Below are 27967 nucleotides of genomic sequence, written 5' to 3' on the forward strand. Positions count from 1 at the left end.
GAGTGGGCTCATGTGCTGGCTAGCTAATAACTGTTGATCCCAAGTATTTGTGCAATGCCTATGGCATCAAGCCAAATTATAGGTTCAGACAAGCCAGGGAACACACTGTAAATAGTCCAGGGTTTTAGATACTCCTGTTAACTATGTCTTCCCCGGCCCCCAACAGAGACCTAATCGATTCTGGGGAGGGGCTGTGGTACAGCAGACTCGGTGTTTGATTTATCTTATATGTGCAATCATTTAAAGAAATACATTTTGAAACCTTTATAGAAATGCAAAACTAGGTTTTGTTAAATAGAATTCATTAAAGGGATAAAAAATACTCTGACAAAAGCAACTTAAGGAAGGAAGTGTTTATATTAGCTCACCGTTTGAGGTACAGTTGAATACAGCAAGGAAGTCAAGACAGCTGGAAGCACATTATGTCCACAGTCAGAAGAGGAAAGCAATGGACGTATATACTTCTAGCTAGCGCTTAGCCCCTTTCTCAATTTAAGTCCAGAAGTCCAAGGTCTCTGACAAGGAAAGGTGTCACCCTTAGTAAGTAAGTTTTCTTACCTCAATTAGATAGTCAAAATAACCCCTCATACACATGACTAGAGCCCACTTCCCTAATGAATCCAGATTCTGTCGGGTTAACAATCAATATTAACTAATCATCAGAGTATTGCTTATCTGCTCTTTCATTCTGCACAACTGTAGGGAAGTTGTGTTATTCATTTAGTGGCTTTGAAATTTAAAAATATTTGTCTAAGGATGCTGGAGAGGTGGCTCCGTGGTTAAGAACACTGGGTTGCTCTTTCTGAGGACCAACACATAATTCCCGCAACCCACATATTGGCTCACAACTCTGTAACTGTAGTTGCACGGGATCCAATGCCTCCTTTAGACCTCTGCAGGCACCAGGCACACATAGAGATACACATATACAAGTGGGCAACAGATACATACACACAATGTAATAAAATTAAAAAATAGTTTCAAAATTTTAAAAAATCTATAATAAAACTATAAAGCATGTGAAGTAAATTAATCCTATTGCTCAAAAAAAAAGTCTTGCTTCTGCTCTCAGATGCTAGAAGACCTCCTTTCAGATACTTGAAAGCTCTGTGTGTCACAAGATCTTGGGTAATATTGTTTAATTTTACATGAAGTCACGGGGCTTTGGGTCAAACAGGTGTTGATCTTGCGATGCTGACTCACAACCCTGAAGGCATTAGGATAAAAGGGCGTGGCTCTGGGAGGGGGAGTATAACCCTCACAAATGGATCTGAAGTGGAAAGGAGCAGGTTCTCACTCTTCTGTTTCTTCTGTCTTATAAGGAAATAATATTGCCCCTTCCACAGAATAGAGTAACAAAGTACCATCCTGAAAGCAGAGATCAACTGTCCCCAGACACTAAACCTGCTGATGCCTTGATTGTGGTCTTCACAGTCTTAATAAGAAATAACTTTATAGCCTTTATTCAACACAAATGGAGACTTAGACATCTGGGAATGAAGGTCAACCAAGAAGGCAGCCAACCATATATAACTGACCATATCCCAATAAAAATCTCTGGACACAATAATCTAGAAGCTTCTCTGTCTGGCAATATGGCTTATATGTTGTCATATATCATCACTGGGAAAAGTTAGGGCTGTTCTTGACTCCACAGAGAGGTCAGTTTAAAACTCTCTCTGTGAGATTCTCCACCCTTTACACACACACACTCTCTCTCTCCCTATCCCCCTCTCTCTCCCTCTCCCTCTCTCTTCCTATGACTGTTTTTAATCTCTCCCCTTCATCTGCAATAAACTGTCACTAAGCAACAGTCATTTTCTGTGACTTCTGTGAGACCTTCCAGTAAATTATCCAACATGAAGGTAGCCTTGGGGATTTGCAAACTTAAAGTATTATCACCTTCCTGAATATTTTATCTTTTGAAACATTACCTGGGAATAATTTCAAGAATTAGCTAAATGGCTTGGTTTTGCATGTGCTAAAGGTAATCAAGGTAGACTTCTGGAATTAACTTTCAGCTTATATCACTAAGGAGCTGGTTGACATTTCAGCAGCCTGTGGAGAAAAGGTGAGACTATATTCTACCTACCCATAAAGTTTCTTATAAATCCTTTTCTCTGCACTGAGAGTCTGTACGGAAGCCATTGATGTGTTGTGTTAGTTTCCTTGTCTGAAGCTGCCACAAATGTGCATGCGTGCATGTGTGCATGCATGTGTGTGTGTGTGTATGTGTATGTGTGTGTGTGTGTGTGTGTGTGTCATGATTACTGGGCTTGTACTATTTCTGGCTTGAAAGCACCTTGTTGGTAACTGCCTTCTGTAACTTCATGTTGGTCATGGAAGTCATTCATAGTGGGACCTCTTACATCAAAATGTAAAGGCTGCATTTCAGTGCTTCCCATTCCTCAACCCCCAGAGCCAAACACCAAACATTTAGTGGCTTTATATTCATTCTTAATCATTCTATCTCCAGATCTGTTTGCTGAGTTTTGTCTCAAACATGAGCTTGTTAAGCTCAAATTGCCACCCAGTCTAAGATCCAAAACTCCATTCCTGTACCTCCTCAGATCTATTTTTTTTATGCCTGTTATACCTCTCAGCTCACACTGCATGGGAGAAATGTGCTGTTGTTTTCTTTCAGAGGAACCAAGAGAACTTGCTGGGTGAGAATCTTTTCAGATCACTGAGAGCCCACTTGAAGAAGTGTCTCTCCTTGTAAAGAAAGTCTGTTTATAAACAGAACCGTTTTCTAATGATTCCATTTAAAATACTTCCTCAAAACCAGGATAAGTATTTCATTTCTTTAGAAACACATTTGGAATGACACAGTTTATAGCTTACGATTCAAAATGCCTAGATTCTGGCATCTGAGTTGGGCACTGAAATTCAGTCCTCTCTGAGTACTGTATGCTTTCTTTGGGGATGGGACAGAGAATTGCTGGACGAATATGCCAAAGTGGCTTCGTTCTTTGCTTGCTTTGATTTCTAAGCCTAGTGGAGTGGTACTTTAAAAAAATAAAGTAACTACTACAAAAAGAAAATAAATTCAAGTTTATAAAAATAAAGGAACTAAAGTAATTTCAAGTACCTTTACATTTTGTCTTAGATTTGAAGAAAATAATAAGACCTGGAGAAATGGCTCAGTGGTTAAGAACATTTGCTGTTCTTGCAGAGGAGGCAGGTTCAGTTCCCAGCAACTACAAGGCCCCCTCCCCCTCTGGAACTCCAGCTCCAGGGGATATGAGACCCTACACTGGCCTCTGTCCGCACTGCATGTGCATGGCACTCATGCATAGAAGCAGGTAAACACCCAGACACATAAACCTGAAAAATAAAGAGGAGAAGGGGAAAGAAAACATAGTTGTGTTAAAATGCAATGTTTCTATATCATGCAAATTTCACTTCTGTACCAAATGTACTCATTTTCTCAGGTCACAAGACCTAGATTCTAGACGCCAATTTCTTTTTCAGATGTCTTTACTGTAAATCTTGCATGGCAAAGATATGGGCCACCTCTACACAATGACACAAGTACTGTCTCAACCCCAGGAGGCATCCTGGATAGTTTGGAGGGCTCCTTTGTATACAGTTTGCACATTTGTATTTTGTATCATTTGAAGCCAGGTCTATTGAAAGAAATCAAAAATTTTTGAATTTAGTTTCATCTCACATAGTGATGGCTTGTGAACCAACAATTGAATCTGGTGCTCAGATTAAATAAATTTTTCTCTGAATCTGGTATGTACCTATTGAACAGTTCAATATCTACCATACAGTAAATGAACTCTGTTGGAATTACAACATCAGTCTTATGAAGCAATTAATCAGATCACCAATTAGTAGATTCAAAGCAATTACAGTGATAAACAAAAAAAGTACATCCAGACTCACTTATGACACATTTATTTCTTCTAAATCCTGGCCTTATGTGTACTTCCTTACAACTTGCCAAGAACTTAGGTAAGTACCCCATCAGAACAAGAATAAACATTTTGTTTCTCTAGAAATATATTTGAAAAGATACAAATGTAGAGGTCTGTCTGTTTATGAGTGAAAGCATCCTGAACTCCAGGAAACTTTTAAAATCAAGTCCTCTACCTGGGAACCACATGCTTATTTGGAGAACGGAAGTGGGGAGGCTGACGAGTGAATACACAAAGGAGGTGTGTAGAAGTCACGCAGGAGCTACTTCCATGGGAAGCTGTCTTGTTTCCTCTCCTCTTAGAATGTCAGTTTCATATTTCACTTCCATATTATCATGCTCACATCCCTTTGAAGACCTTGATGCTAAAATAGGATGATTCTCCACCTTATTTGAGACTACATGTAAAAGGGTGAGAAATTTGTGTCCTTGGGATTGTTATTTGGCACAAAATCACTGGAGTCAAACCCAAAACATTGTTACTGTTTCCTTCACAGGTCATCCCAATATTATCAAGACAGGAATGACTTAAATGATAACAGTATTGGCAGGTGTTGTAGGGTGAATCTATTTTGAAGATGTATCTTCTGAATCAATAAAAGACTTTTTCTGAGAAGTAACAAAAACAGCTTTTCTCCCATTGGGTTTTATGTTCTGTAAAGATGACACTGCCTGTGACTTGCTTGTACAAAAAAGACTTTTCTTTAATTCCTATCTCACCCTACAAACAATAATGCATAAATGGGTTCATAAATGCTATCAGAGGTGTCTGTTCCTTCCTCTATCCTCTTTCATATTCATAATTTCCCTTTTTATTGCAGACAGGTTTGGGGTTTCAATGCTCCAAAAATCAGTGTCTAAAAATTAAATTACATTCAGGATTTTTGTGTGTCTAATACATCAAATAAAACCAAATATTTTCTGAAAATATCAACAATTTACACATTTAGTCTATATATGAAACCTGCAAAATAGTGTCAGTTGGTAACAAAGGACTACCTTTTTTTTTTAAAAAAAAAGAATCTGTGTGTGTGTGTGTGTGTGTGTGTGTGTGTGTGTGATGGTGGAGGTATGTATGTGTCACCATGTGAAAGAGGAGGTCACAGGGCAACCTTTTCTGAGTTCTCTCCTCTCACCTAGTTGAGGTAGGGTCTCTCTTGTCTCTGCCATGATTCACACTGCAGACGAGCTGGCTAACCAGATTCCTGGACATTTTCTTCTCTTCATGTACCACCTCACCATAAGAGTTCCAGGATTATAGATGCTCAGCCTATTATGGAGGGTTTTATGTTTTGGGATCAACTGAGCTGAGTCATATCCCTGACTCCCAAAGACTACCCTTTTGGAATATTAATCTGCCTGTCTCACTTTTAAATAATAACAAATCAACAAGACATTACCTTTGCTGCACTAACAAACCTCTAGTTTTCACCTCCTGAGAGTGGAAATTATAAGCATGCTACACCATGACTAGATTCTAATCTTTTTTTTTAAGGCTCTTTTGGTATTTTATAAGCTCTGAAGCACTGTAGTAAACAGAACAACATCCAAAGATGTCGGTCTCCAAACCCCAAGAACCTTAACTAGATAAGTCACAGTGATCTGTGGAGGCAGAGCCAAGAGGATGTATGGGGATTGCTGGCCATCCAATGTAGTCAAATCAGTGAGCTCCAGGTTCAGTAAGAGACTCTGTCTACAAAAACGTGAGGAAGATACGCAGGCTCATCCATCCTCCACAAACAAGAACACACACACACACACATACACACACACACACACTACACATAAAACGTAGATACATATTTAGAAGCAGGAAGAAAATCTAACTAATCAAACTAATTTGAATTTATCTACATTTTCCTTTTTTTTTTTTAGAAAGAGTTTCATTAAGTGTCTCAGGATGACTTCACACTCACAATATTCGGCCTCTTGAGTGCTGGATTTACCTAGGAACATATGCACAACTGGACCAAGTTCAAATTAATTTTAGTTTGGAGTAGGTTTAGCAGCAGGGTCTCATGTAGCCCAGGATGGCCTCAAATTCACCATGTAGTTGAAGCTATCCTTAAATCCTGATCTTCGATCTTCGATCTTCACCTCTCAAGCTCTAAGGCTATAGGTATGTGCTACTATGTTGGGCTGCTTCTAATTTAGATTTCTTTTGGACAATATTCAATGGACAAAAAAAAAATAAAACTGAAAATTGAAGTCAGTGTTGTAATCAACATTATAAGTTTCTTTGCTGTGTCATTCAGTTTCATAATAATACAAAATAAAAAAAAATCCAGTAAGCATGGAGGTTTGTGTCAAAAACATGTGAACATTTTAGGTAAGGAATGTTAAAAAAGGAAAGCATATTTCAGATTAGAAATAATTTTATATAATAAAATAAGATTTGATCAGAGAAAAAATAGCTGGTGTGGTGGTTTGAATGTGCTTGGCCCAGGGAGTGGCACTATTAGGAGGTATGGCCTTGTTGGAGGAAGTGTGTCAGTGTGGGGTTGGGCTTTGGGACTTTCCTCCTAGCTGCCTGAGGTCAGTCTGCTCCTAGCTTCCTTTGGATCAAGATAGAGAACTCTCAGTTCCTCTATGCTCCTCGCCATGATGATACTGGACTGAAACTCTGAACCTGTAGGCCAGTCCCTATTAAATGCTGTTCCTTTTAAGAGTGGCCTTGGTCATGATGTCTTTTCCCGCAATGAAACCCTAAGTAAAACAGCAAGATTTTTTTTTTCAAAATAAAAAAGAGGAATGCAAAGGCAGGAAGTGTAAGTAACCATAAAAGGTCACAAAAGATTTGTAAAAGATAAAACTCAAACATGTCCCTTGTATGGTAAACATTGTTAAAATTCCTAGGGTCAAAATCCAGGTCATTGACGTAAAACTGAAACCTGCATTTTGCTGAAAGCAGTAAGGTTTTCCTAAGGTATTTATCTACTCAAGGTAACATTTACACGTACAGACCTAAAAAACAAAGGTTTTAGGGTTTGGTTTTTTTTTTAACATAATTACATATGTTTTGTTCTAGGTTTGTTAAATTTTTATCTATTTAAAAAGTTGTACCTTACTAAAATCAAGATTTATTTAAAAAATCTGTTGATCTTTTTTAAAACTTTGCTTAAATGCTAAATTAAGTTGAAATCCATTAGTTTTTCTGTAAAACTGACAAAACTTCTGAGTGTTCACCAACAAAAGTTTACAAGCCAAATCCACTGGGGCAGGAGGCTAAATAGATAGTCAATCTTCTGGCATTTCTCTCCAAGGTCAGGCCAGACCCACGGAGTGATGAGACTCTTCTACAGGGGTCTCAAATCTCCAGCAAGTCATAGTCCCTTTATCTGAGAGGCTAAGGATGCCCCAGATGCTGATCTCTAATCACCAAAGCCCTGGAAAGGATAAGGCTGGAGCCAAGATGTCTGCCACAGGTTAATTCTGAAGCTATGCTAGAATTCCTGTGTCTGTCCTAGCTTCCGGTGGCTTCCTGAAAATTCTAAACATCCCTTGGCTTATAGAAGCATTGCTGGCTTTATCTTATCTTCACATTGGGCTTTCTTGTGTCTACCTTTGTGCCATCTGAGAGAGAGAGAGAGAGGGAGAGAGAGAGAGAGAGAGAGAGAGAGAGAGAGAGAGAGAGAGAGGGAGGGAGGGAGAGGGAGAGAGAAAGAGAGAGAGAGAGAGAGAGAGAGAGAGAGAGAGAGAGGAGGAGGAGGAGGAGGGAGTAAGGGAGGGAGGGAGGGAAGGAGGGACAGAGGGACAGAGGGAGAAACATAGAGGAATAGACCCTACTCCTTATGCCTTCTTGGGGAGCTTGATGACCTGTGAGAAGCCTTTTCTTGAAACAATGTATTTGGGGTCAGGACTCCCATACCACTTTGTGGCATCTTACATAAGCCTCTAGAACCTCAGTACTCACTTGATTATCCTCATATGCGACAACTTATAATGCTAAACTTATAAAATAACCTACTTGCTAGTCGTACTAAAATAATGATTTCCACTGTGATACAGAACCTGCCTTTTGTAATATAGAAAATTGCAGCTGGTGGTATTCATTTCAATATTGCAACTGTTGTTATTAATAATAGTTGAGCTTACACGCAAGTCTTAATATTAGGCCAAATGCTACCTGGAATAAATATTTATAAATTCTGGCCCTGTGTATATCTAGGTTATCCACAGTGAGGTTGTGTCCTGTGGGAACATACTAGTAACCAGTAATTACTAGATTTATATAGTATCTATTCCTTAGAGAGAGAGATAAACACTATAATACCCACAGCCTCTGATTCCTGAGCACTCAAAACAAGGTTAATAACACCCAACTGTGTCCCTCAAGATCATAGAGTCCATGTGAAGCCTCATTAAAATACATCACTCCAATCCTCCATAGAAGAAAGGCGCACGGTGTGTTTGTAGGCACCCATAGCTTCCCGTCCTCATCTCTGACGAGGTTCATTTGAGTTCATCAACAGGAAGGTGCGTTAGCTGCAGCCAGGGCTGCAGTATAGCATGTTTTGGGTAGGTGTCCTACGGATTTTGAGCCTTCCATGCTTAAGCTGGAGTCTTTAGATGTTTAAACAGATTCCACCTGTCCATTAGCATTTTATCTGTATAAGTGTAGATTAAGGAAAGGGGAGATGCCATTCTGCTTTCATGAATGGGACAAGGGACAATAAGAGGAATGAAGGCCAAAAGCAAAGTTTGAGAAACTGAGGTCTGAAGTGTCCAGAAATTTTCCTAGCCCCACCCAAACACTCCCTAAGCGTAGTGAGTCCCAAATATCCCTTCCAATTCACGGGAGTAAGCCTAGCCTCACGCAGGCATTGACCTCCTCTGGTCTCCTGGTTTCTGAGAAGAGCCTGTTGGGACTTTAGAGACCCTAAGACACGCCCGTGTCTTCTTTCTAAACTCGAAATGAGCAAAGGAACAGAAAGAACGCATGCAGTGAACGACAAGTCCTTGCTGGAGCTCTGTGCTGTCTGGGGTGTGCTGGCGACTGTCTGTGAGGGGAATATTGTTAATGGTGACATCTCGGAGTTGAGGATTTGGGTTCCAGCTTGAAGCGCCACCCCAAGAGGCTGAGACACTGGCTATGTACCAGCTGAACCTTTTCCACCTATCACTCTAGTACTACAGACGGACGAAACAGGTTCACAGCTTCATTTGAGTTGGCCTAACAGGATTCAGGGTTCCCACCACTTCACTCCAGACAGTCCTGCACCGTGCTCCGCCCCCTCATCTGCTATGCTCCCCCAGAATAAGCCCCACCCCATATCTGCACCAACTTGATCCAAACCCTGCACTCCCACCACTCACCTGAGCCTGCCCCGCTCCTTACCTGCCTGGGACCGGTCCCATATCAGCAAAACTCTACCCATCACCTGCACAACTCCCTCTGCCTCCCAATACCTCCTCTTGCCTAGTTCTCACTAGCCCAAGCACCGATCCCCAGCACGCGCTCCGCCCCTTATTTGCTTACGCTGTGTTCTTACATTACTCTGACCCTCATTGTCCTTCATCAGCAAATGCCCAGTTTCTCATTGCTCGGGACTGGTCCCTTCCAGCAAAGGCCCCTGTTCTTGACATCACACCCCTTCCCTCCCCGCTGCCTCAAGCTCGGCTTTCTACTCGCTCCCAGGCTGGTTCTCCAGGGCCGCCCATCACTTATCACCCGCCCACCACCCTCCCTGCATCTCGCTCCTCCCCTCGGCGGAGGACCCTCCCTCCAGCCTATTAGAGACGTCGTCTCCATTCCACCTGTCCAATGAGAGTCTCGAGACCGTTCCCGCCCCGCGCCGTGCGTCAGGTTAAAGGCCCACGCCAGCCCCCAAGCTGGTCACAGGCCATGTGGCGCTTCAGCGGTCGGCGGGGACTGTGTGCTGTACAGCGACTGAGCTGCGGGTGAGACACGCCTGGTGGCAACAGCGGTCGGGCAGGGGCGGGGCCGGTACGAGAGACTTCAGAGTCTCTGCCATCTCTGGGCATGGGTGACAGCCTCTCTGGGGTTCCTGTACCTCCCGACTTCTTACTTGTGCCTCCAGGACCCCCAAACCTGCTTCTGAGCTCCCCAAACCAAGTATTCCTATGTCCTACTTACACCAGAGGAACCCTGCAGGACCTGTAAATCGGTCCTTCTTTCTGTGACGTGGTACACCACACTTTACCCAAGAAGCTGCTCTCCCAACTACCAGAGTTGGGGTGACACTGGTACTCCAAAGGGAAGCCAGGTCCAGGGCACTGTCCTGACCCACTTTCCCTTCTGGGACCTTTGGTGATCTCAGAGAGAGTGGGTGGTCCTGAATGTGGGTTACCAAGACTGTTTGAAGTAAAGATAGGCTTTGATGCGGATTTTAACTGTGTAATAAAAAGAAATTTATGGCTCATTAGTAGATGTGCGCCGACTCATTTTTGTTACAAGGCATCCTTTAGGGCTCCAAGACAAGCTGCTGTTTTGTGTGTAGAGTTGTGCCTCCTGGAGGCGAACATTGTGTGGGGACTCGATTTATGGAAAGAAATAAAGGTGCTTTTAAAGAGTGTTTGGCTTTCATGCTAATCCAAACCCTTATTTCAGAGTGTAGTCAAGCCCCCCACCCAGTCTAGATGAAGAGGCATGGGGTACAGGTTTCTGTGAGAGTGCGGGGTTCAGGAAGCGTTGGACCGTCACAGCAGCAGTTTTATTTGTGTATGTAGCTACCGGAATGTATAGTGAGTGATCCATCCTAGCTTCCTGTTCTTCAGCATGATCATGCATTGCCTCTCCTGGCGATCCACAATTGAGCATCTATATCTAGAATTTTCTGTCCGTGAGGAAAACCAGCTGATTTTAGCATATCTCCCTGAGGCTGCCAGTGGCTGCCCCCCCCTTTCTGCCCTTACAACTTCTAAAAGGGATATTTCTGAGATCTTAGCATAGAAAATGTCATAAAGCATACAATTTGAGAAAAATAATTATTTTCAGTGAGTACATTAATACTAGGCCAGATTGCCCTGACAAGATTGTAACTCTTTATCTGTTTGGGGTAGTCATGTACCCTAGACTTTTTCTATTTGCTTTTTTTTTTCTCTTTTTAATATCTGTGTAAAGTCCTACAGAAAGTTTACCTGCTGACTTGATACCCCGGTCAACTGGAAAAGCTTAACTGGAAATGAGTCTTCAGAAATGTCCAAGATTTTGGAAGATGTAGGATACAAGTTTCTTTTACTCTGTTGGCTTGATCCTAGGGGGTTATTTATATATACCACAAAGGTATCCCACCAAACAACTTTCCATGAGACTCACTAACTTTGAGAACTTTCTTTAAATCCAGCAGGGTGCACCACAAACTATGGAGGGAGAAGAGTGACCAAGCCTGTGCACGAGCCCTACAATATAAAGTGGGGGAGAAAATCCACGGCTTCACCGTAAACCAGGTACCCACCCATCTGTCCCACCATGCTCAGGGTCATCTAGAGGCAGCAGTTCTTGTCCTTGTATTCCCAGGACCTGGTAAATTCTCGACACACGGTGGGTGCTCCAGACAGCCTACGATGAAATGATATCCAAGCCTGACCCTTCAAAACTTCAGTCCTTTCAGACATTAGCAAACGATGCCCCCCTCTCCAGTAGGGCCTCTATGTAGTCTAAAACACTGGTATTTCTGCAACTGAACCTGATCTTTCATTGTGATCACTACAGATAGTATTTGCTGTCCCTAGGTCTGCTCATTGACATTCTGTCATCAAGTATAGTTGCCTTAGATGGACATAGAACCTTTGTTTAACCTATTTTATCTTAGAATTGTAAAGAAGAGACGGTAGACCAGTATTTACTTGATTTACGTTGAAAATGGGTTTTGTTGGCTCTTTTGCTTGTCTTTGTTTTTTTACCTTTAGATTAAAACTTTTACATTACTTTTTATTTAGCATAAGTATTGAAAAACTGGTATATGTCCTTGAGTTCAAGGTTATTTTTAATTATTTAGAAAGTTCATGGCCAGCCTGGGACACCCTGTCTGTCTTCAACACAGACACACACCACACACACACACACACACACACAGGAAAAAATCAACACTTGAAATTTTTGGTCACAGGCTTTGTACTGTGCTGGATGCTTTAACAAATACAAGAAGGCTAGGCCTTTAAGCTAGAAAGCCTTGTGCAACCGCAGCAGATGGCAGAATTTGATAAGCTTGTAGCAATAAGCAAGGTCAGTGACTGAGAGACGAGTCACGGAAGTGGGTGAGCGAGTATGTCATGCACTCTCTGAAAGGCCATACAGAGGAATTGAAGTTTGTGGTGTGAGTCTCTGGCATTGAAGACCTTGTTCAGAATGGTATGCTCTTTTCCTGATGTTTCAGACTAAAGAGAAACTTGAAAGAAGACAAGTTATGTACATGGTCTCCGAGAAAAGAGAATGATAACAGTATAGTTATCATATGGATAGTCTGTGACTGAAGAAAAGAGGACCAGCTGACATGAACATGTGGCAGGATATTGTGTGTGTGTGTGTGTGTGTGTGTGTGTCCCTGTAGGTGCCAGAGGTCTTCCTTAGGGGTCATCCTCAATCACAATATTTTTTTTTTTGAGGCAGGTTTCCATGTAGCCCTGGGTGAACTCAAATGCTCTTGTAACCAAGTTGAGGGATAACTTTCAATTTCTCCTATCTTCCCACCTCCATCCCAGGCCCTGGGATTACATGTGTGCCACCACATTGTGTTTTTTATGGTGCTGAGATTGGAACTCAGGGCTTCATGTACTGCAGACGCTCTGCCGATTGGGTTACATCCACAGCCTTGAGAAAGGATCTCTCACAAAACCTGGAGTTTACTGACTCGGTTAGGTTGACTGCTGGCCAGTGAACTGCACGAATATTCCTGTCTCTGCTCCCTTGGTGCTATGATTATAGACACACACACACCCTATTGTGTCTGGATTTCTGTTGATCCTGGGGTGAAAACTTAGGTCCTCTTGTGTGTTCAGCAAATTGAGATCATTTCTCCATCTGTCTCTTCCGCTGTTCTCTTCCTGGAGACTAGGGCCTATTCATTTTTATTGCAGGCATTTATGCCATAGTTCAGCAGAAAGACCATAGACACCAGGTGGACCTTAAGAGCATAGACACCAGGTGGACCTTAAGTGCCTAGACACCAGGTGGACCTTAAGTGCCTAGACACCAGGTGCTTCCTTGCTCAGTGGTCATTAACTCTGAGCCTCAGCTTTTCTCATCCATAAATGTGGTTGACAGTGTGTCCCTTGCAGTTTGCATGTGACAAGCTTGGAAGACTAGGTAACTAGACAGGGTGCAGTAGTGCACACTTTTAATCCTGGCACTTGGGAGGCAGAGGCAAGAGGATCTCTGAGTTTGCAGCCAGCCTGGTCTACAAATAAGTTCCAGGACAGCCAGGGTTATTATTTAAAAACAAACAAACAAACAAAACAGAACTGTCTCAAAAAAGCAATTAAGACTCATAATAGCACATACTCTCATTAGCCTTTAATTGAGTCTTAATTTCTTTGTCTGTTAGGTCAGGAATTTAGATAAGATGGTCTGTCCTTGCCAGGTTTCCTGGCATCTAGTTTAACACCAAACTGACAGTTCTTTGCCAGAAAAACAAAACAAACAAACAAACAAAAAAAAAAAAAAACAAAGAAAAAAAGCTTGGTGAAATAATTGAAAGAGGACCTAAGTTGGATCCTTAGAACTCATGTTAGAATAAAACAAAACAAAGAAACAAAAATAAATAAATAAATAAAAAGCCAAGGATAGTATCGTGTGTCTTCAATCTAACAGAAGAGGTAGGGAAAGGAATGGGCGGATTCCTAATGCTCGCTAGCTCAACCTAGCTTACTGCGCAAGTGCTGGACCAGTGAGCATGCGCACACATGAGAAGCTGGCGCTCCCATCCTGAGAGCCGTGCTGCGCTGCAGACGTCGGCTCAGTGTCCATCTCCCTCAGGTCACGTCTGTTCCCGAACTGTTCCTGACAGCTGTGAAGCTCAGCCATGACAATACAGGAGCCAGACACCTGCACCTGGCGAGGGAAGACAAGAATAACTTGTTCAGGTGTGTGCCTCGTCTGCAAGCATGTTCTTCAGTCTCTCCATCAGACATAGCTGTGCGCGTCCCAAAATGATAGGAAAACATGCCTTGCCAGGCAGCTCCCCCATAAAGTTGGTACTGGGGAGGCGGGAGCAGGAGGTTTGCTGCAAGTTCCAGGTGGTGCTAGGCCACATGGCGAGTTCCAGGCCAGAGTAAGCTAGAGTTCGAGAATATTTCCACTTCTCCCTCTCGTCCCAAAGAGGAAGATATATGAATTCATCTGAAGATTCTTTCATGTAGATACACTGAAATTTTACAGTATGACTCGGTGATTCACACATGATAGATGCATTTTATTAAAGGATTGCGATGTGAGAATGATGGTTTTTAGTGATTCAGGGTGGCCTCGGGTTCAGGAGTTATATTACAGGATATTAGGCTAACCCCATCACCTGTTCATTATCTTTCCTGACCCTCAGTGTACAGTTCCGCACGACCCCAATGGATAGCACTGGAGTGCCCCATGTTCTTGAGCATACTGTCCTCTGCGGCTCTCAGAAGTACCCATGCAGAGATCCTTTCTTCAAAATGCTCAACAGGTCACTGTCCACATTTATGAATGCCTTCACAGGTAAGAAGGATATCCTGAATCAAAACCACGTTTGGGGGCCTGGAGAGATGGCTCAGCGGTTAAGAGCACTGACGGCTCTCAATTCCCAGCATCCACAGGGTGGCTCACAACCATCTGTAATGGGATCTGATGCCCTCGTCTGGTGTGTCTGAAGAGAGCAACAGTGTACTCATAGAAGTCAAATAAATAAATCTTAAACAAAAAGAAAGCATGTTTGGTCCATCAGACACCAGTAGATTAATTATTTTCTAGGAACAAGAATGGACTTAATGTTGTGGAGTAATTTTTTTAATTGTATTTGTTTTATATCGCAGATGCAGTTTCCCCTCCCTCCTGTTCTCCCAGTCCTCTCCCTCTAACTGCCCCCAATCCCCAGCAACTCCTCCTTCTCCCTCCAGAACAAGGTTGTCCTGGTGGATATTAGTCAGGCCTGGCTGTCATATCAAGTTGCAGAAAGACTAGGCAGCCCCTCTTCTATTGAGGCTAGAAGAAGCTACCTGGCAGCAGGAGGGTCCCAAAGCAGGCAACAGAGACAGAGACAGCCCCTGCTCCCACGGTTAGGAGTCCCAGGATAAGAGCATAGCTGCACAACTGTATCATATGTACCGAGGCCTAAGTCAGTTATCAGTCCTCACACTAGGTGAAAGACATGAGAAGCTGAATTATTTTCGGAAAGATTATTGATTAGAATATTAAAATGTATGTACTAGGGACTGTCAAGATGGCTCAGTTGATAAAGTGCTCCCCTGACAAGCCTGCCGACTCACGTTTGGAACGCTAACACCCGTGAAAGCCAGGCAGGCGTACTGGTGTGTGCTTACCGTCCTAATGCAGGCGAGGTGGAGGCAGAAGGAGCTTTTGACTTTTCTAGCTGGTCTAGCTGAAGTGGCATGCTCCGGGTTCAGCGCAACACCCCGTGTCAAAATATAATGTGGCAAAAGTATAATTGGCAAAAGTATCAACGACAACCCGTGGCCTCCACATTCACACAAGCTCCTGTAGACATGCACCTAAGCATGCAAAACATGTGCACACTTACACATGTGCACACACAATTAACAAGTAGGTAAATGACCTCGGGAGTCTCAAACAATGGTGTGGGAATGTTTCCAGCAAAGTTCGGAACAACTTTGGCGCTATCTCTACAGGCTCCACAGGGTTGTGATTGATGTATTGCTTAAATTAAACCCGTTGCTCAATCTTATCAATTAAACAAATCAAGCAGCCGATCAAATCAAAGCATAAAGAAGGTAACTCAAGATTTGGTGCTGATGTCCATTCAGAGAAGACTTGGGATTTGGGAAAGGTCGAGGCTCAGGGTGATGAGCAGAATGGAAATGGCGCATGCGTAGCTTCTGCTTTCTGCTGTCACTGGAGGGAACTACTGAAGATGTCAGCGAGTGAGCCTTCAAAGTAACGTGTTTCAAAATCTCTCCCCAGCCAGCGATTACACAATGTATCCGTTTTCCACGCAAAATCCCAAAGATTTTCAGAACCTCCTCTCGGTATATTTGGATGCAACTTTCTTCCCATGCTTGAGGGAGCTAGACTTCTGGTACGTAATGATTAGTTCGAGGACTCGTGCTTCGGCCGTCTGCTCAGCTCCGTGATTTACTTATCCAACTATGGTTTGTTTAGGCAGGAAGGATGGCGCCTAGAACATGAAAATCCCAGCGACCCTCAGACGCCCTTGATCTTTAAGGGGGTGGTCTTCAACGAGATGAAAGGGGCGTTTGTAAGTCTTGCTCCTTGTTTCTGCTGTGTTAAGATTAACTTTTAAAGAGATCTGTGTGTTTGTTTGTAGCATGTTCGTGCGTGAATTCGGGCTCTAACATGCCACATGCATGTGGAGGTCAGATGGCGACCTGAGGTGTTAGCACTGGCCTTCCACCTTGATTGAGGTGCGCTCTCCTGTAGACAGTCTGGCCCATGAGGCTCTGGAGCGCAGCCTTTCCTCTACCTCCTGCCTTGCTATGGGAGTGCTGAGCTTACAGTGCGTTGCTAACACATCCAGCTTCATGTGTATACTGGGGATTTGAACCCAGATCGTCATGCTTATGCTTTAACCGCTGAGCCATCCGTTCAGCCCAGCTTTGTCAAGTTTCGAAATGTGCATGCAATATAGGAGACCTGTTGTTATTTAGCATCCTCACCTCCCTCCTTACTGTGAACACAACCCTTCAGTGGCAGAGGGGCCTGGTTTCATTATATATGATCTGGAGTGTGAAGGCCTGCCCTGCTTTTTCCTATTCTTCCAGAAGCACGTGGGTGGTTTGCATACTCCAAGGCACTCTGATTCTTGTAGCCTCTTTAAATAGCAAATTTGTTATCCTTTGTATTCTGCGTGGTATCGTGTTGTTCGTGAGACTCCATGATAGGAACATCTTTTGTCTGTGGACAGAGGAATTCTTGCTTATCTATCCTTCTGCCACCATTACTTTTCTCTCTGACTCAGCTGGGCTCTTGCTGGAAGACAAGCTGCGCAGTCAAGAGAGCCAGTCCTCACATCCCAGCCGCAGATTATGAGTGACTTGAATGCGAAGTTAAACTGTACCTGTGCAGCTCTGGGGTGGCATTTGATTGACAAGTATTTTCATTAACTTACTTATTTTCAATTTCAAGACAGACAATGAGAAGATATTCTCCCAGCACCTCCAGAACAAGCTTCTTCCTGATCACACATACGCTGTGGTTTCTGGAGGGGACCCACTGTGCATCCCAGAGCTCACGTGGGAGCAGCTGAAACAGTTCCATGCCACTCACTATCACCCAAGCAATGCCAGGTAGTGTTGGGTGCAGAGGTTTGGTGGTAGATCAACCAATAGTTGACCTGCGTACATTCTTACATTGAGTGATATGGCTTCATATTTAGTGAAGAGCCGTTTCCTGAACAGATCCATGACTCTGGATAAGACTGGAGTGTTTTAGATTGCCCACAGATCCTACAGGGGGAGCCACTGTAAACATCGACAGCCATAACCCTCAGTTTAGTGTTTAGTGGTTACGAACACCCTTTAAAGTCACCTCTGCTGGAGTCCCAGTTCCCCATCCTGGTCTCTGTCAAGGCTGTCCTATGTATAGATTGTAAATGGTAGTGTCCATTCTGGGACTAATGTTCACCAGACTCAGGAAGCCTTCTGTTGTCTTTGGCAGAATTGAACTTTATTTTTTGGTGTGTGTGTGTGTGTGTGTGTGTGTGTGTGTGTGTGTGCATGCACACACATGCATGAGTGTGTTTTAGTTGGTTGGTTTTGTGTTGTATTGTTTTTTGAGACAGGAGCTCACCGTGTAGCTCTGGCTAGTCTCAAGTTCACTATATAGATCAGGTGGCCTCGAACTCACAGATGTCCACCTGCTTCTGACTTCTCTAAGTGCTGGGATTAAAAGCATGTGCCACCATACCAGACTAATAGTTGAACATTAAATGGTAGCTCTGATGGAGGAGAAGGATTGCCTCTGGTATTTGTAGTCTTTTTTCCAGATGGTTCTGTAAGTGTAGTGTATTAAAAGCATGTCATGTTTTGTATGATTGTAGCCTGAAGTTGAGGTTTTTGAAGTTCCTTATTTAGAGTTGTCAATCTCAGTTACATTCTTATATACATTGCCTATTGTAGGATCTCATTTGGTTTCTGCAGTGCCTTTACAGCAGGTTCAAAATAAAGCTAAATAATTGTTGTTGCATTTAACCAAATCCTTCTGTTTGCTGTATGTAGTCAGATTGCCTTAAAACAGAAAAGTAGTCCTATATGCAGTTGATGATCATGGGAAGATTAGCTGGTATATCCTGGTACCGTCGGTGTCATGCAAAGCCTTTGATGTTGAACGGTGCTCATCTCAAGTGAGTAAGTGCTATGTTTCCCGGACTTCATAGGTTCTTCACCTATGGCAATTTTCCGCTGGAAGGTCACCTGAAACAAATTCACGAGGAAGCCCTGAGTAAATTTCAGAAAATGGAGCAGAGTACAGCGGTGCCTGCCCAGCAGCACTGGGACAAGCCTGTGAGTACCCCTCAAGCTGCTGTCAGTGTTTCGATCGTGCCTGTTACACGCACTGAAGTACTTGGACTGTGCAGTACAATGATGTTTTGAGAAGTTGTCCTGGGCTGCACAGTAAGCTTCTCAAGCCTGAGAGAATGGTTCTTGGTTAAAGCTGACTTACTGCCAAGTGTGTGCCACGTCCAGATAATCTGTGGTTGGTTCAGACCCTTTGTGCTCTGCCTGCCTGAAGTATCATATCCTTTTGCAGAGGGAATTCCATATAACATGTGGCCCGGATTCACTGGCTACAGACACTGCCAAGCAAACAACCGTCAGCATCAGCTTCCTCTTACCAGAGTAAGTATGTGTTGTAAAATGTATGCTTGTAGAAGTAAGGAGATCCACAGATTAGAAGGCTAGGTAATTCTCCAGGGCTAATGTAATGGACAGGTGGGAGGAGGGTTCAAGACCCAACCAAGGTTTATGAATAAAGAACAAATGCCAAGGTTTTAGTAACATCAGAAGTAGGAATGGGAAAATCAATTTTGCCATCCAATCAGAGAAAATATTTTCCTTATTGTGTACACACACACACACACACACACATGCACACACAAATACACATAGAGGCGCGCGCGCGCACACACACACACACACAAACATGGACATACTCATATACACACACATACACACATTCTCACACATATACAAACATACACACATAAATATACATACGCACACATACAAATATGAACATACTCATATACACATACAAGCACACAAACACACACACATATTCTCTCACACACACATTCACACTCACACACATTCTCACACACATATACACACATACACACAAATACACATATATGCACACACATACAAACATACTCATACATACACATACAAGCACACAAACACTCAAACACACATACACACACACATTCTCACACACACATACACACACACAAATATACATACACACACATATAAACATGAACATACTCATACACACATACAAGCACACACTCACACACACACATGCACCCGCGCACCGAAGGATGACCTTGAACTTCTCCCTGCCTCTACCTCAAGTGCTGTGATAATGAGTACATGACTCCACTCCTGGTTGTTAATGCAGTGCTGGGAAGTGAACCCAAGCTTTCAAGCCTGCCAGGGCGAGTACCCACCAACTGTCCCACCTTCCCTTTCCTACTTAGTGTACATTACTGTTAGTTAATTAATTAAATACTTCCAGACAAAGGACTGGTTTTGTTTAGTTTTTGCAGGGTGGGGTGGAGGAAAGTGACTGGTCCATGTCAGAAATAAGTATCCTGTGACTGTTGTCCCAGGAGAATATGCCACACACAAAACTCATGCCATGAAGAGCATGTAAGAAAGGAAAGATAGGGGCTCATATACGCTGCCTGAACTCTGGCTGCTGCCCATAACCCCACCTTCCCCTGTGGTACTGACGGTTCTGTTGCTGAACCTTACATATGTCAAGACATGGTAGACTATCTGGTCTACCATTTGGTACATAACTAATTCTCTGGTTCTAAGTACCCCCCCCCCATCCCATGAAGTTATTGAAATAAAGTAAAATGTAAGAATTTCTAGTAGAAATTAGGTTTGCTGGAGAAGCAGGTGCTAATTTAAGAGTAGTCGTAACTGACTGACTTTATGAGCTCTTAGGGCTGTTGAGATGGCTCCGCAGTAGAGTTTGTACAGTCTAAGCCTAGGAACCAAGTTCAGTCCCAGAGCTTTAAAGCTAGGAGTAGTGAGAATAGCTTGTACTCTCAGTGCTCAGGTGAGGGTGAGATAGACAGATCTTTGGGGTTCACTTTCCAGCCAGCCAAGCAGAATCAGAAACTTCAGGCAAAAATAGAGAGGCTGTCTGAGAAAGCAGGGTGGGTGGCGCCAACGATCAATGCACGGGGTTGGTTTCTGTTATGAGTGTGTGAACATGCACAACTACAAATACACATGTGTGCACATATACATTTTTAATGGAGAAAATATGCTACTACTACCAGAGGTGGATCTGAGGGAGGTGGGAGGTGGGGGACAGGGGAGACTGGGAGGAGTGGCCAGAGGGGGGCTGCAATCAGGATGTGAAGTAGGAGAGACTAAACGATTACATACATACAGCCAGCAGGAGTTGTTGTAATGTTCCCTTCTTGCCGACTGACCATCCCTTATGTTGTCCCTTCAATGAAGTATCACTGATACCTTTGAAGCCTTCACCTTGAACCTTCTGTCTTCCCTCCTGATTGACGGACCCAACTCCCCCTTCTACAAAGCTTTGATTGAATCTGGACTCGGAACAGACTTCGCTCCTGATGTTGGGTAGGTTGGTTGTATTCCTGTGGTTGGATTTGATTGACTGGATTAGTTTGACTTATACAAGTAGGATTCGATGTAGGTGACTAGTTGGTTTGGTTTAAATTAACATAATCAATTTAGTTAATTTGATTAATTGACTGAGATTTGCTCAGGTTGGCCTTGGCATTTTCAACCTCTGGGATAACTGGGATTATAGGCCTGTGTTCCAAGGCCTAGGTTTATTGGTCTTTTACATCAATACCTGTCTTAGTCAGGGTTTCTATTCCTGCACAAACATCATGACCAAGAAGCAAGTTGGGGAGGAAAGGGTTTATTCAGCTTACACTTCTGCATTGCTGTTCATTACAAAAGGAAGTCAGGACTAGAACTCAAGCAGGTTAGGAAGCAGGATCTGATGCAGAGGCCATGGAGAGATGTTCCTTACTGGCTTGCTTCCCCTGGCTTGCTCAGCCTGCTGTCTTATAGAACCCAAGAATACCAGCCCAGAGATGGTACCACCCACAAGGGGCCCTCCCCACCTTGATCACTAATTGAGAAAATGCCCCACAACTGGATCTCATGGAGGCACTTCCCCAACTGAAACTCTTTTCTCTGTGATAACTCCAACCTGTGTCAAGTTGACACACAAAACCAGCCAGTACAATTGACCCCTTGTCAACTTGACACACAAACACATCACTATTAAGCCTCAACCCTTACTTTCTTATTCATCCCCAAGATCTAAATTACTTTAAAAGTCCCACAGTCTTTACATATTAAAAGTTCAATCACTTTAAATGTCCAATATCTTTAAAATTCAAAGTCTTTTAAAAATTCAAAGTCTCTTAACTGTGGGCTCCACTAAAATACTTTCTTCCTTCAAGAGGGAAACACATCAGGGCACAGTCACAACCAAAAGCAAAACTCAAAACTCCAATGGTTCACTGTCTGGGATCCAACTCATCATCTTCGGACTCCTCCAAGGACTTGGGTCACTTCTTCAGCTCTGCCCTTTGTAGCACACAGCTTGTCTTCTAGGCTCCAGCTGCCTGTACTCCACTGCTGCTGCTGTTCTTGGTGGTCATCACATGGTACTGGCATCTCCAAAACACTGCTATCTTCCACTGTAATTAGGCTTCACCAATAGCCTCTCATAGGCTCTTTTCAGGGAGACAAGCCTCTGCTCCTATGCATGACCCCTTCAAGTCCTGGGCCATCAATTGCAACTGAGGCTGCACCTTCACTAATGGCCTTCCGAGGCCTCTCACTGGGCCAAGAGCCTCAGCTGCTCTTCATGACCCCTTCATGCCTTCAAAACCAGAACCATCTGGGTGTCTCTTACACAGTACCAAGTCCAGCTACAGCGCAAAATACAACTGTGGCTATGTCTGGAACTCAGCCTTTGTGCTCTCAGAAAACACTTTCCAGAAGATTTCACCTCAGTGATGCTGGTTTCTTCTTAATCACCACTAATTTCTTAGCTCCAGCTAACCAGCATCAATAGTCCCAGTAACACAAAGGTTTACTTTAGTGGTTCTGGTATCTTGTTAATCACAGCTGATTCTTCAGCCCCAGCTAACCAAAACCACAGAATCTTCACAATCAAAACATGGCCCCTTTAAGAGTCTTTAATCTTCCCTCTGAAATTTCACAAGCCAGGCCTCCATTTTCTGCAGTGTTCTTAATATTGTCTTCCAAGCTCCTACAGAACTTTCCACAGAGCTCTTAACATCCTAATGGCTCTTCTAGCTCTAAGTTCCAAAGTCCTTCCACAGTCCTCCCCAAAACATGGTGAGGTTGTCACAGGAATACCCCATTCCTGGTACCAATTTGTCTTAGTCAGGGTTTCTATTCCTGCACAAACATCATGACCAAGAAGGAAGTTGGGGAGGAAAGGGTTTATTTAGCTTACACTTCTGCATTGCTGTTCATCACAAAAGGAAGTCAGGACTGGAACTCAAGCAGGTTAGGAAGCAGGAACTGATGCAGAGGCCATGGAGGGATGTTCCTTACTGGCTTGCTTCCCCTGGCTTGCTCAGCCTGCTGTCTTATAGAACCCAAGAATACCAGCCCAGAGATGATACCACCCACAAGGGGCCCTCCCCACCTTGATCACTAATTGAGAAAATGCCCCACAACTGGATCTCATGGAGGCACTTCCCTAACTGAAGCTCCTTTCTCTGTGATAACTCCAACCTGTGTCAAGTTGACACACAAAACCAGCCAGTACAATATCACTTACTTTGTGTTTTAAAATTCATATCATTAAGTATTCCTCAAAATATTAGGGCATTGTAAAGCAGCAGTCCATTGTGTCTGGAATTCCTTTATCATAATATCAAAGGTTAAGTAGTACTGACTTTTGGACCTATTTAAAAGGGTATGATTGTACATTTGAACAGCTACGCACAGGAAGCAAGCGCCTGAAAACATTGCTTTAATGCATTCTCCAGTAAGACGTGATGTAAAAGCCTTCAGTCTCCATGTCAGTAAAGTACATCCACCTGACAGTGCTTGCTTCTGATGGTTTGCCTGTTTCTGCTTTCTAGATATAACGGCTATACACGGGAGGCTTACTTCAGCGTCGGGCTCCAAGGAATCGCAGAGAAAGATGTCAAGACAGTCAGAGAGCTCGTAGACAAGACAATCGAGGAAGTTATAGCGTACGTGTGTGTGTGTGTGTGTGTGTGCCCATGACAGTCTGCTTCCATCCTTCCTTCATGAGTGCTCCGTGAGTAGGAGGAGACTGAGCCATCTCCACCGCTGGCCTCCTCCCGATGTCATGGGATGTATGCTGGCTCAGTTAGTTCTTGTGTATTTGAGTTTTATTCTGGATTTCATTGGAGCACACAGAGTTATGGTTGTGACATTTCCATGCATTTGTGTGATTCATTCTCATTTTTCTTCCTCCTCATCACGCCCCGTCCCTCGCTGTTCTCCCTCCTTCCCCCACGTGCATGTGTATGTATATACCTGCAGTGCTGTTCTCCTTCCTTCCCCCACGTGCATGTGTATGTATATACCTGCAGCGCTCTTCTCCCTCCTTCCCCCATGTGCATGTGTATATATATACCTGCAGCGCTGTTCTCCCTCCTTCCTTCCCCCACGTGCATGTGTATGTATATACCTGCAGTGCTGTTCTCCCTCCTTCCCCCACGTGCATGTGTATGTATATACCTGCAGTGCTGTTCTCCCTCCTTCCCCCACGTGCATGTGTATGTATATACCTGCAGCGCTGTTCTCCCTCCTTCCTTCCCCCACGTGCATGTGTATGTATATACCTGCAGTGCTGTTCTCCTTCCTTCCCCCACATGCATGTGTATGTATATACCTGCAGTGCTGTTCTCCTTCCTTCCCCCACGTGCATGTATATGTATATACCTGCAGTGCTGTTCTCCCTCCTTCCCCCACATGCATGTGTATGTATATACCTACAGCGCTGTTCTCCTTCCTTCCCCCACGTGCATGTGTATGTATATACATGCAGTGCTGTTCTCCCTCCTTCCCCCACATGCATGTGTATGTATATACCTGCAGCGCTGTTTTCCTTCCTTCCCCCACATGCATGTGTATGTATATACCTGCAGTGCTGTTCTCCTTCCTTCCCCCACATGCATGTGTATGTATATACATGCAGTGCTGTTCTCCCTCCTTCCCCCACGTGCATGTGTATGTATATACCTGCAGCACTGTTCTCCCTCCTTCCCCCACATGCATGTGTATGTATATACCTGCAGCGCTGTTCTCCTTCCTTCCCCCACATGCATGTGTATGTATATACCTGCAGCGCTGTTCTCCCTCCTTCCCCCACATGTATGTGTATGTATATACCTGCAGCGCTGTTCTCCCTCCTTCCCCCACGTGCATGTGTATGTATATACCTGCAGTGCTGTTCTCCCTCCTTCCCCCACGTGCATGTGTATGTATATACCTGCAGCGCTCTTCTCCCTCCTTCCCCCACGTGCATGTGTATGTATATACCTGCAGCGCTCTTCTCCCTCCTTCCCCCACATGTATGTGTATGTATATACCTGCAGCGCTGTTCTCCCTCCTTCCCCCACATGTATGTGTATGTATATACCTGCAGCGCTGTTCTCCCTCCTTCCCCCACGTGCATGTGTATGTATATACCTGCAGTGCTGTTCTCCCTCCTTCCCCCACGTGCATGTGTATGTATATACCTGCAGCGCTCTTCTCCCTCCTTCCCCCACGTGCATGTGTATGTATATACCTGCAGCGCTCTTCTCCCTCCTTCCCCCACGTGCATGTGTATGTATATACCTGCAGCACTGTTCTCCCTTCTTCCCCCACGTGCATGTGTATGTATATACCTGCAGTGCTCTTCTCAGCATCTCATTTGTTAATTTGTGTGTCCTGTTTTTTAGGAAAGGATTTGAAGATGATAGGATTGAAGCTCTGCTTCATAAAATCGAAATCCAAATGAAGCATCAGTCAGCCAGCTTTGGCCTGGCCCTGACTTCTGTATGTGATCTTGTTTCTGTTTTCCCTCCTGTTTTGATTTTGGTTTTATATTTAGTGGTTCTATATGGTTTTTGTATTTGGGGGGTTTGATTTGTTTTTTGTTTTGTTGGTGTCCTGTATTATTCCTTTTTTTCTTCTCTTATTTATTTTGTAATTTTATTTTAGACAAGGTCCTGCCATGTAGCTATGGCTGCCTCCAAGCTCAGTTCCGCCTCAGCCTCCTGATGCCAGGGGTGCAGGCTGCACCACGATGCTTACCAGAACTGTGGTTCCTGACACCACTGAACATACTGGTCAATACTAATAACTGATTTTCTTCTGAGTCTTAAAATTTCTACTATGCTGGTTCAAATACAAATATATTTCTGATCTAGTTTCATTTTTCTTTTGTTTTAAGGTCTTTTTAAAATGTATGTGTATGAGTGAATGCCTATGAGAATTTATGCTCACTGTGTGCATTCAGGAGGCCCTGGGGGCCGGAGGAGGAGGAGGAGGAGGAGGAGGAGGAGGAGGAGGAGGGTATTGGATCCCCTGGGAACCAAACATGGGTCCCCTGCAGGAGCAGTAGTTCTCCTTAACACTGAGTCATCTTGCCAGTCCTTTTTGGTTGTCTTTTGATTAGCTAGCTTAATTGGCTGACAGTTTCATTTTCTTTTATTTGCTTGGGTGTATATATTTAAGTGTATAGGCATATGTTTGTATGAAGGTGTGTGTGTGTGTGGTGTGTATGTGGAGACTACTAAAGGCAAGCACGGATATTGTCCCTTAGCTGCTGTCCACAATTATTCCTTTTTTTCCTTAAGACCAGTCTCTCACTGGCTTGTCACCTAGTAAGCAAGGCTGACTGGACAGTAAGCCACAGGGACTCACCTGTCTCTGCCTCGCCTGCATGCATCACTGTGCTTGGCTTTTTTTTCTTCTTTATGTTGGTTCTGAACATCCAACAAAGATGGGTGTGTTTGCAGAGCAAGCACTTCACCAACTGAGCTGTCTAATCAGCATCTTAATCGGCTCTTTGGGAATATTATGTTTTTATATAAAATACTTATACAGCTAACATATTATATTTCCTAAGCAAAATAGAGTTAGTAGGCCATTCTCCAAACAAGTAATGACTTATACATTTTGTTATAATCAATATGTCTTGGGGTGGGTCAATAACACAGGGATTAACACAGGGCCTTGAACATACCAGAAAATTGCTATACAAGCTAAAGTATATCTCGAGCCCTTGACCATAGGGTTTTTGAGTAGACACTGCTATCACGATAGCCTATCATGTCTTTTATGTTTATGGGGGGAAGGGCAGCCTAGTTTTTCTGAGGTGATAACAGTGCACCGTGTATTTAAAATTCTTTGTTCTAGTATATAGCTTCTTGCTGGAATCATGATGGGGACCCTGTGGAGCTCCTGCAGATGGGAAGTCAGCTGACTAAATTTAGGAAGTGCCTTAAGGAAAATCCAAAATTTTTACAAGAAAAAGTAGAGCAATATTTTAAGGTAAGAAACTTAGAGAATCTGTTGTCTGTAACTTGGTAGTTAGATTTTAAAATATCGAAATGTGTAACAGTGAAAATTGTGAAGTCAAGATCATAATCTATATAAGTAGTTTCTGTTTATAGATTTTTTAATATGTTTGTATGTTCCTATGTTTATAAAAAGAAATACACAGCTTCAGTCCTATTTTTGAGACTATAGTGCAAGTGTAGTCCTTAGTCACAGTAATATGCATGTATAGAGTTCATTATTTGATGCTTGTCTCCCCGCTTTCTAGCAAGCTGTGCTTAGCTGTCCATTTTCTGGTACACTTTTCATTACCGAGTGTCACAGTGACCTCTTTTGAAAGCTTTCTTGTGATAATTGCTATTGTTTGGGACAGGAATATAATAATTTGTCCTATGATTCCTCTGTGTTCTGTATATCCACCCTTCACACACTTTGATTGATTTGAGCTCTGGCATACACACCCAAGGTAGCTTTGAATTTTTAACCTTCCTGCCTCTGCCTCCTGGGTTTTGGGATTACGGACAAACACCACCACTTTTAGCCATTGTGAGTTCTTCCTGGAATCTGATCCACTCACCTCTCCTCTGTGTAGAATCACAGCTGAGCGTCCCGTGCATATGCTGAACTGTTGAAGGAAATACCAGAACACCTTCTTTATATTTGCTCGATGCCTGTTTTGTCCACATAACTTATAAGCTGATGAATTGTCAGTGGCACATGCCTGATCCCAGAGCTAGGAAAGCAGAAGCAGGAAGATCAGGAGTCAAAGGTTATCCCTTTCTCTATAGTTAAGTTTGAAGCCATCCTGGGCTACTTGAGACCCTGTCTCAAAACAAACAAACAAACAAACTGAAAATTGTAGTTCTAATCTTTCAGGAATTCATAATGTTAGAGAAAAATTAATTTTTAAGTTGTCTTAATTTTAATGTAATTCAAGATATTAGAAAGTGCGGCTTTTCTTTACAATCAAGATGCACATTTTGGGAAACACAGGGATTACAATCGGCCTGATTGTAGAGCAAGTGCCTATGGTTCATGTACTGACCAGAGAACAGGTTTGCTTGTGAGGGTTTCCTATGGCCTCTGTGGCCCTAGCTGAAA

The 27967-nt window shown here is 43.3% G+C and overlaps 1 protein-coding gene across 2 annotated transcripts in view; it reads left to right on the forward strand.

Moving 5' to 3' along the window:
- Positions 1–9734: 9734 nt before the first annotated feature.
- The window catches only part of Pitrm1 (pitrilysin metallopeptidase 1), a 35435-nt gene continuing 17202 nt past the window's right edge, over positions 9735–27967 (forward strand). The window contains exons 1-13 of one of the 2 annotated variants that reach the window (XM_052157019.1): positions 9735–9826; positions 11233–11335; positions 13863–13969; positions 14425–14576; positions 16017–16131; positions 16215–16311; positions 17199–17359; positions 18448–18574; positions 18822–18910; positions 20774–20902; positions 23428–23541; positions 25264–25360; positions 26726–26860. In XM_052157019.1, coding sequence (XP_052012979.1) covers positions 9771–9826; positions 11233–11335; positions 13863–13969; positions 14425–14576; positions 16017–16131; positions 16215–16311; positions 17199–17359; positions 18448–18574; positions 18822–18910; positions 20774–20902; positions 23428–23541; positions 25264–25360; positions 26726–26860 — 1482 coding nt within the window. In that variant the 5' untranslated portion in view covers positions 9735–9770. The remainder of the gene's footprint in view (positions 9827–11232; positions 11336–13862; positions 13970–14424; positions 14577–16016; positions 16132–16214; positions 16312–17198; positions 17360–18447; positions 18575–18821; positions 18911–20773; positions 20903–23427; positions 23542–25263; positions 25361–26725; positions 26861–27967) is intronic. The other variant, XM_052157020.1, reaches the window with a different exon arrangement.

The sequence above is a fragment of the Apodemus sylvaticus genome, chromosome 14 (genome assembly GCF_947179515.1).
Source record: "Apodemus sylvaticus chromosome 14, mApoSyl1.1, whole genome shotgun sequence".
In the NCBI taxonomy this organism is placed as follows: Eukaryota; Metazoa; Chordata; class Mammalia; order Rodentia; family Muridae; genus Apodemus; species Apodemus sylvaticus.